The sequence below is a fragment of the Phyllobates terribilis genome, unplaced genomic scaffold (assembly GCF_046119375.1).
Source record: "Phyllobates terribilis strain yellow unplaced genomic scaffold, ASM4611937v1 Scaffold_3__8_contigs__length_932513732, whole genome shotgun sequence".
Classification (NCBI taxonomy): Eukaryota; Metazoa; Chordata; class Amphibia; order Anura; family Dendrobatidae; genus Phyllobates; species Phyllobates terribilis.
Window position 1 is genome coordinate 418554812 of NW_027362763.1, and position 10356 is coordinate 418565167.

Below are 10356 nucleotides of genomic sequence, written 5' to 3' on the forward strand. Positions count from 1 at the left end.
GTTTTTGTTTTTGCATGTCAGAAATGTTTATTTCTAAATTCTGTGCACTGATATTGGTTTACCTGGTGAAAATAATCAAGTGAGATAGGATTATATTTGGTTTTTATTAAGTTGACTAATAATTCTGCACAGTAATTGTTACCTGCACAAACAGATATCCTCCTAAGATAGCCAAATCTAAAAAAAAAACACTCCAACTTCCAAAAATATTAAGCTTGGATATTTATGAGTCTTTTGGGTTGATTGAGAACATAGTTGTTGATCAATAATAAAAATAATCCTCTAAAATACAACTTGCCTAATAATTCTGCACACAGTGTAATGGCCCCCTCAATCGTCCCCATACATTATGGTAGCCCATACAGTAGGCCCCACACAGTATAATTGCCCCCACAGTAGTCCCCATGTTGTATGATGGCAGCGACAGTAGCTCCCACACTTTATAATGCCCCCACAATGTATGATGGTGATGGCCCCCACAGTCGCCTCCGCACTGTATGATTGTCCACCCATAAGTACTATTAAAATTAAATCATCATATACTTACCTAACCCCGGATCCTGATGAGTCTGCTGGCAGACAGTGGCAAGGCATGGAAGAACTGTTCTGGTGATGTCATCGCACCGAGTCATACAGAGGACATCAGAGTCCCTTCACAATGACATCATCACATCATTCTGGTCTACAGCGATCTAGCGCGTACAGAACAGAGAGTGGTAGTGCAGGGAGTCCATGTATCCTACCGCAGAGTTTAACTGTATTGGTGTGCTGCACACGCTGACACAATCAAGGCTATGTTCACATGCAACTTTTTGCAGCGTTTTTTCCTGCAGCCAAAACCTGCTGTCTAGACAGTAAAAACACAGGTTTTGTTGTGGTTTTGCTGCATTTTTTGTTGCAGATTACATTTGTGAATTGTCTATAACACGTTTAAAAAAGTTAGCATTATTCACCAAAATGCAGCAAAAAAATGTTAAATGCTGAAAGAAGTGACATGCTGCAGTTCTCAAATTCATTCATGAAAAACAAACGTGTGCATGAGATTTTTTGTGATCTCATAGCTTTTGCCTGTACTGTAAAAATCAGCTTATTTGCATGTTGTACTTGAATATAGCCTAAGGCCACAGCCCCACTATCAGTATTTGGTCAGTATTTTTTCTCAGGAGTGGAAGCCAAAACCAGGAGTGGGTGATAAATGCAGAATTGGTGACTTGTTTCTATTATACCTTTTCTCTGATTGTTCCTCACCTGGTTTTGGCTCCCACTCCTGAGAAAAAATACTGACCGAATACTGACCAAATACTGATAGTGGAGCCGTGGCCTTAGAGTGACAGTCGCTGCAGGTGGGCCCCTCCGGCTGAGGGGCCTGAAGTGACCATCTACCCCCTCCCCACCACACAGATTGTTATTCTCTACTCAGTCCAGACAATGCAGACTTCTAAGAACAGATGCTCTACAATTACTTAATGGGAAATGCAAGTATTTTCTAAAGCAGAAATATTAAGGTAGATGACAGCTCCTACTTAAGAAAGCAAACTACACATATTGCCAGGTACCATAGATGGAAGATTTTTGTCAATTTTTGCACAACTGTTTATTCAAGTAATCTGGGACCGCAAAAAGGATTGTGCCCAATGAAAGGCCATCATTTCTGTAATCGTGGATAACCCTTTTATGTAAAAATATGATAAGAAACAATTTTGGTTGTATGCATGGTACTAAAGCAATCATTTCTGATCTCTCCCTTCAGGGACCAGTGAGAAATGTATCATGGCTATCAACATTAATAATATACTGTACATATGAATGATACATCAGCTGGAAATAAAAAGACACCACTGGACAGAAATGTAGCAATGTGCAGGTACAAGTCAGGATAAGGAGGCAGGCTGATGAGTGCTGCGGCGCCCCCTGCCTGTGGGAAGGATCTGTGCACCATCCAGCTATAAAGAGGGCTGTGCACTCTTCTGGTACCTTCATTTCACCTCCCAGAGCTGCTGTATCCTCAAATGTCTCCTGGTATCATAAGTAAGGCAACTCAGCACTACCCTGCCCCTCCCAAAAGCTCCCTTTCTGCTTACCCTTCTCTTGCCCAGAGCATTATATGTCCCTCCCCTCTTCTGTATGGGCTGGAGGTGCTGAGTCCTGCTGCTACCTCCAGGATTGGACCTCAGAGTCAGCACAGAGTGGGAATGAGGAGCTTTGTGCCTGATGACTGCTGTTCACCTCTTCTTTACTAGGTAAGACAAAACTATATACATTTGAAAGGACCTGTGCTAACTTCTCTGTATGAAAAAAGCCATCTGAATGCAAATTCCAACTTCAGAATAGATGGTGGGATCCTGAGCACCTTACTGAATACCTTGAGGACACTACTAGGACAGGTGACAGCAGACTTTAGGGCATGAGAGCCTCTGGGATGTGTATGTGGACTGATGGACATGCATTGGGACCTGCAGGGATGGACATGTGGTTTCTAGAGTTGCAGCACACTTCTTTTTTTTGATCATTGTAATTAATAGTTGATTTTGATCCATTGGCTGTGGATGTCTCAGGTGCAGTATGTGCAGAACCACCAGGATTGATCTTTATAGGACTCCTGCAAATGTTACAGTATTATTGGATTCATGTATTCTGTAATCAATGAGCTGGAAACAAACCAGCCTTGTAGTTTTAGGATGGGACCCAAAAATGTGTTTCCCATATTAACTTCTCTTTTTCTTATCCTCTCCCTACTAATTGCTGGAATTAAATCATAAATCCTCCCTGGAAAAGGTTCTGCAACATATTAAATCAGGATTTTACACTGGGGGCTTATATCAGACTAGGAAGGTCATGCAAAGTTTTCCTTTAGGGCTCGAACCGAAAAAATAAAAATGTGTCTTGCACTAATAGAAGATGTATACATGAAGTACACAGGTACCAGGACTGCTTGGTGCAGTGGAAATATAGTACATCCTACAGTTACTGTATATGATGGCTGCTATGAAGGCACAGAAGGGATCAATAACATCAGTATGAGGACCTGTACCTTCAAAGTGCCCCCTTTTTTTATAGGGACAGTCTCTACTTTTGATTCAAAAGCCCACAGTTCTTAATTTTGACATAGTAAATGATAGACTGCTGCAGAACATGGACAGAGCAGAGCAGAAATAGTGGATCCAACCATAATGCAGTGAAGATGACGATAATATTTTGCACATTTTTGCATTGAGATGTGAAGGATTTCTTTCTTTTTAAGCACAACATTATGAACCAAGTTCATGGTACTGTTCTATGAAACTAGTCTGCTATAGACTCTGATTACATGGCCAGTTTCTTATTCTCTCCTGCCACCTACTGGATCTAGTGAGCATTACACATTGAGATCCAGGATCCAGTTATTTACCATACATTCTACCCATCATTACTCATGTAGCGTTAACCAGGGGCGGACACAGACAGAAGAGGGTCCCCGTGCAAGAAGCACACATGGGCCCTTTGTGGTCCAATAGTTCATGGTAATACCCTTCTTTATGTCTGTGAGAGAAGCTGCTTGCTGCTTTGCAGGTGGAAGTGAGCCCCCTTAGCTCTTTGGCCGCCATGGTATGCCCACCCCCTGGCAGTAACATATTCTGCAGCAGTGGACAAAGATTCAATTTACTCAACTCAGAAAAATCCATGGGATTTATATTGTATGTATCAACAGTAGATGACAGGACATAGAAGTCTGCAGAGAAACACTTCCATTTGTGATTATTTCTAATCTTCCTTTGGCCTCATTCACATGTCAGTATTTGGTCAGCATTATTCATCAGTATTTGAAAAGAGAATATTTGTAGAGATAAACTATAATTGAAAGATTGACACTTGTTCTGTGTTTTGGAGAAACTCCTGGTTTTGGCATACGAATACTAGTGAAATACTGATCAAATACGGATGTGTGAATAAAGCCTTAGCTATAGTTTAAAGTCTTCGTTAAACTATGGCCAGCAATATACAGCACAATGCATTTGGGTATGTAAACCCCAGCAGCTTGTGCCATGCCTTCATAAAGCCTGCCGTTCCATATCACACGGTCCAGTATTTTCCTGGCTCTTTCATTAAAATTGCATACAATAATGAAGAACGTCAGTGACGGATGAGATGTCTGACATCCTAAGAGCAAAATATTTAGGATTTGCATGGCAGTGAGACAAGTCTGGAATATTTCAGCAGGTCAGATAACATTACTTAGATTCCAACAAGCACTTAAGTCGCAAGTATGATCTGCGAAAAGACAAGCACTGCATTATATGTCAGTATGTGGACCAGAGCGCTGATAACTTGTGATGGAGTATTAGTAAGGAAAGTAGGAAAGCCTTACTTCACATGTAAGTGCCATCTGTCTGCCATTATGTGCTGATACATGTATTATGCCAATGACCTGAAATTACTCACACAAAAAGTGAAATTAGATATAATGTGTCCTATTTCATTCTTGAGTTGTTTGAGGATCAATGCAACTTTTTTGGAGTTTGTATGAGCCAGTATATAGTATATTGCAGTGATAGTTATTTACACTGTGTACTTAAAAAACTGAAATAAAGGAGTCTCCCTTTCCAAAACTTGGGTACATGTCCATCCGTCTGTAGTTTGTATGTAGAGGTCTTCTTTGGTATAACCCTTGCAGGCATATGTGACCTTTAGGCCAGCTGCAGACGAGTGTAGGAAAAATTGTCCAAGTTTCATCCAGAAAACTCAGTCAATTTTCATCCATGTGTCCGTTTTTACATCCATGAGGGGTCCGTGTGCCAGCCGTTTTCATATACCAATAAAAAATGTCAATCAATTACAGTTACGGTTTATAATAGAAATGTATCCGTAAAAATCAGATAACACATGGATGTTCTGTATCGGATCATATTTTTCTTACACACCCATAGACCTTGAATGGGTGAGTCGCATCCGATATACACAAGAAAGTAGTGGATGCTGCAATTTTTTTCTCACTGATAGTCAGACCAAGAGAAAAATCATTCTTCTGAACAGCCCTATTGAATGAGAAAGGTCAGTGTGCCGTCCAATCAGAATTCAGACAGGACACGTTCATTTCATATGCATGAGCCCTCATGCTGATTTTACAGTGTGACTACTAAGGTACTCATTGGTGGAGGATGCACTTGCTATTGCACAGTTGATAAGACCAGCAGTATAATTGGATCATTGGTGTGCTAATTAATAGATAAAATATGGACTACAAATTAGAATTTTGCAGAAAGCAATTGCATAAGAGCATGTTTGTTGGATTGCATCATATCTCTGCACATTATATGAAACATAAGTCTGTTAACATTGTATCTGTTGGTGTTTTCTGGAAAGTATACCTTTTGATGCATTATTTCTTTTTCTAGGTCAGGACCATTGGGCAGAATGTATCACTTACATCTTATACTCCTACTACTCTCTACTGTAATGCCAAGCACCAGCAAGGCAGATGATGAAGATCAGGAGGGTTACAATTGGAACATCAAGGAAATACCTCGCATTGTCAATTCAGATGTTATCCAGCTCAACAGTCCAATGTTCCAAGCAGAACCAGTACATGAACTCCATGGAACCTGTGGGATCGAATGTCAGAAGAATTTACCGCCACCAACTCAAGATGACCTTGAAAACTACCTTTCCTACGAGACCATGTTTGACAATGGGACGCGAATTATGACAAAAGTAAAGGTTCGTCTGCCTATCAGGTTGGATCAGACCAGTCCCTCAGTAAACCATACCCTGCGAAGGAAGAGGCAGGTTTACGGCACTGACAGTAGGTTCAGTATATCGGACAGGCATTTTATGACCAATTATCCGTTTAGCACCGCAGTTAAGCTTTCTTCTGGCTGCAGTGGCATTCTCATTTCACCTAAGCATGTGCTAACAGCAGCCCACTGTGTACATGATGGCACAGATTACATCAAGAATACCAAAAAGTTACGAGTTGGAGTCCTCAAAATCAGAACAAAGAGGGGAGGAAGAAGACGGAAGGGTTCAAAGAAAAACAGAGAAATCCCACCTGCTGATGAAGACGCACCAAAGAGGGGTAAAAGAAAACAGAAGAAATCAGTACAGAAAAGGTCAGTGGCAGAAGAGACAGACACAGAGGAGACACATCAGAGATCTGGTGGTGAAAAGGGCTCCCAAGCTGGAAAGCCTTCCTTCCAGTGGACACGAGTCAAAGCAATCCAGATTCCTAAAGGCTGGTTTAAGGCAGTATCCAAAAACATGACCTTGGACTATGATTATGCAGTTCTGGAACTAAAACGCGCACAGAAAAAGAACTACATGGACCTTGGAATAAGCCCGGAGGTGAATAAAATGCAGGGCAGTAGAGTGCACTTCTCGGGATTCGATGATGACAGACCAGGACAGTTAGTCTACCGTTTTTGCAGTGTGTCAGTGGAATCTAATGAACTGTTTTATCAGTACTGTGATGCAGAACCGGGTTCTAGTGGTTCTGGTATTTACATCCGTCTCAAAGAACCCACCAAGAAAAAGTGGAAGAGGAAAATCATTGCAATTTATTCAGGCCACCAGTGGGTGGAAGTTGGTGCTGAGCAGCAGGATTACAATGTAGCGGTCAGAATTACTCCACTCAAATATGCCCAGATATGTCTCTGGATACATGGCAATAATGCCGATTGTTCTCAAGGCTGAACCTTTATTGAAAAAAAAAATCACCTGGAACTTATGGAAGTAAAGTTTTAGAAAAAGTTATTTAAAACTATGACAAAGGGATAATACAGGTTGTTTTTTTTTTATAAAATGCAATTCCAAAGGCAAATTCTAATGAATCACCAGTGAAGGTAATATTGGAAGCTGGAGAAAAACAGCGGCTACCTATATGAAAAAAAAGGAATTATGTAATGTAAATATTTATTGGAAGAAACCAGCAGATCTGCTGTCGATATAGAGAACTCAGGACTGCCCCGAATTATGGAGATTGTTTTACAAGATTTATACCATTACACAAATACAACCTTCGCATTCACTTCACATTCTCATTCTTTGTTTCATCATGGTGGCAATCATTCAGGGCAACACACTTTGGTGTTTTGCGCACATGAAAACTTCTCAGTTTGTTACAGTGCATGTAAAGCACATGGCAAAATAAAAGAATGCAAATGACCCTGTACTCCTGCTTTCCCAGAAATCATCTTCCCATGGTGAATCTGATTGGGTTAGCTTTTTAAGTGTTATTGTCTTCTTAAATAAATATGTGTATCTCATGTCTGCACGCACTGGTGTGAGCATGTGTATGTGCAGTAATGTCGTGTGTAAACCTAGTCCCTGCCACGTGCATTTAAAAGGCTTTGCGTTTATCACTTCTAGAACGCATTGAGTAAAATTGTCCATTATGAACAGTCATTTTGTGCTTTACAGACTGCCTTCAAATGTTGGTAATTGAAGACAAACAGTCATAACATATACATTATGGACATATGGCCCAGTGCCAAGAAGTAATGGTGACCTGTCAGAAGGTCCTCATATTTTACCCTTGATTACAAGGCAAAAATTGGGTTAGTAGAGAACATCACTCTCCTGGGAGATGGCAATATGTCTTCTATTTTCTTTACTGGCAGAGACCCACTTTCATTGTTGAGGCATGAAGCAAAGTGGCTACCCAGGACTGAGCAAATGTAGTAGGCAATTACCATAGACTGGACAGGACTCAGTCATGCAGCCGCTTCCTTGTTCCTCTTCATGGGTAGTGACTGTCTGCTCAAGACTATGCTCAATATGTGGTATATACAGGCAGAACATACTGTGGAGCAAATAAAATAGTGCATAGAGCAGAACAGTTAATTTCATCTTTAATTCTGTATATACGATACTGTTTTCCCCTGTGTTGAGGCTGAAGAAAGTAGAGAACTTCCGGGCCTCTGCTAAGAGGCCAGAATATGCTAAAATGGTTTAAAATAAATGGAAATTACAAGGATTATTTGTCAACAATTGGTGTTAGTTGATAAATAATTGGAATACCCCTATAGACTATATTTCTATGCAGAGATATAGCCAGTTGAAGCTACAGGCTGTCTTTTAGACCTGAAGAAGTTCTTGTATGCATTTAATTTATTGCATTCTCCAACATTCTCTATATAAACACAAAATTGTTCCTACTCCGCCATGTAGGATGTTTGCTGTCTCATCGCAATACTGCACTTACAGAAAATCAAAAGGAGACATGTTTCCACCAGACCAGTGCTTTGAATCTAAGTTCCCTTCCCCTAGTATACTTACCAGCCACAGTCCAAATTTTTTTTCAATTTCAGTTCTGGAGTAGTGCTTTAACGTTTAGTGAGCGCTTTTTCAGGCAGGTTCCACCTGACAAAGTTTTTGCATGCCCATACCCTTATAGTACTTATCTGTTTTCCAGTAACTTTTATGGTGGACTTGAGCCTTAAGGCCACGACCCCACTATCAGTATTTTGTCAGGACTTTTTCTCAGGAGTGGGAGACAAAACCAGGAGTGGGTGATAAATGCAGAATTAGTGACTTGTTTCTATTATACCTTTTCTCCGATTGTTCCTCACCTGGTTTACTGACCGAATACTGATAGTGGGGCCGTGGCCTAATAGCTGCAATCATGCATGTTCTGAAAGGCTATGAGGCTGTGTGCCCACGTAGCATTTTTCAAGCGTATATGCTGCGGAATTTCCGCAGCGTAAACGCTTGAAAAACGCATGTATATCCGCACCCCATGGTCCCCAATGGGATTCCGCAAGTTCTATGCACATGTTGCGGATTTTTCCGCAGCGTTTATGCCGCGTTCAAAAATCCGCAGCATGTCATTTAATTTTGCGTTTCCGCAAGCGGAATTGCCTTTGTCCAATGCATAAAAAACGCAAGGCAATTCCGCATGTGGAAAACGCGTGATAAACGCGCGAAAAATGCGCGATAAACGCGTGCGGAATTCCGCATGCGTTTTTCCGGGAGAGGACTTGCATTTATGCAGCAGAAATTTTCTGCTTCATAAATGCAACGTGGGCACATAGCCTAAGTTGTAGTTTTTAACAGCAGGAGAATCACAAGTAGAAGCCCAATGGGCCCTTGTGCAACTTTAGTAGACATGAAATACAGGGAGGATTTAATCAATTTGTACCACTTTTCTGGCGTAAATACAATTTCAGAGTTTTGTGAAAATACCTTTTTAGAATAGTGACACAGCTGCTGAAAAACTGGAAAATGTAAGTGGGACTTAGTGGAGGATGGCAAGGCTTATCACAGCCTAATTCACTATGATATACATCAGAAAGTCACGTATATTATAGAGTTCATAGCTGCCACTCTGTTCACCTCGTATTGAAATTTGGCGCTGCAGAGACCGAGGGAGCGCTGTGAAAAGTCTGACCCTCAACCTCCGCTGCCTTTTTGTTGCTGTAGCAGGGACTATTGTGCTCTCTATTAGTTTGCATTGAATTGCAATGTGTGCATTTATCTATATTTCCTGGATCAATGAGTAAATGATTTAAAGGGACTCTTGTCAGCACGGAATGACTGTTCAAACCAAGTACAAACACTCGGTGCTTCACGGTAGGGCCAGTCATTGATATACACCTTCGCACCTGCTTGTTTTCCATCTATCTCCTCACTTTTCTGGCCCTATGAAGCCAGAGCTGTAAATCAAAGAAGCCAAGGGTGGAGATTGAGGGAAAACAAGGTGGGAATGCGGATTTAAATTATTGGCTCCGCCATGGAGCACCCAGCGGAGGGACTTTGCCAGCACAGAATGACTGCTCAAGCGGAGTACCTTTAACTGAAATAAAACAGTGGTTTCCAGCAGTATGATTCCCAGATGTATGATGCAAAGCTACCGTACAGGAATTGACTGTTTCCACTGATAATTTGCTTAGACATAAGGCATTTAATGTATACTGTAAGGAATGGCTATGGTGCTAATTATATTCAGCCATTCATTGTAGGTATTTTCACTATGTAGGACGTATTTGCTTTTGAATACAACACACAATGTTTGCCAGTTACTGAGCACACATGGCGTCCTGCCATCCAGGGAAATAATTGGATATATCTTCATTCTACAATTAAAATGTTACTCATTTTCTAGGTTGCGCTGGTTCTTCACCATGTACAGCTAGAAATTGTTGCTGTAGTGTTACACTTCATCAAATAAATGTTATTCTTTATATCAACCTTCCATTATCATTTCTTTATCAATCCCGAGTAGAATTAGAGATCTCTGCTTTCAATCATCCAATATTTATTTAGCACATGACCAGGGTAGGTTTTCATCCAGTGGAAGGTTGGAATGAAGGTTCTTACTGATTGACTGCAAGGAAAGGAAATACAACTCATACAAACTGTAGGGTGAGCGGAAAGAGTAGAAAC

General features: G+C 40.9%; 1 protein-coding gene across 1 annotated transcript; it reads left to right on the plus strand.

Annotated features, from left to right (window-relative positions):
* Positions 1-1947: 1947 nt before the first annotated feature.
* Positions 1948-10154, plus strand: PRSS35 (serine protease 35). Its single transcript, XM_073675638.1, has 2 exons — positions 1948-2240; positions 5373-10154. Exons 1-2 carry the CDS (start codon positions 2212-2214, stop codon positions 6664-6666), a joined length of 1323 nt encoding a protein of 440 aa, XP_073531739.1. The 5' UTR covers positions 1948-2211; the 3' UTR covers positions 6667-10154.
* Positions 10155-10356: the final 202 nt, after the last annotated feature.

Coding starts and splice junctions, on each gene's coding strand:
- PRSS35 (XM_073675638.1), top strand. CDS start 2,212: ATGACTGCTGTTCACCTCTTCTTTACTAG. Junction 2,241..5,372: donor GTTCACCTCTTCTTTACTAG/GTAAGACAAAAC, acceptor TTCTTTTTCTAG/GTCAGGACCATTGGGCAGAA.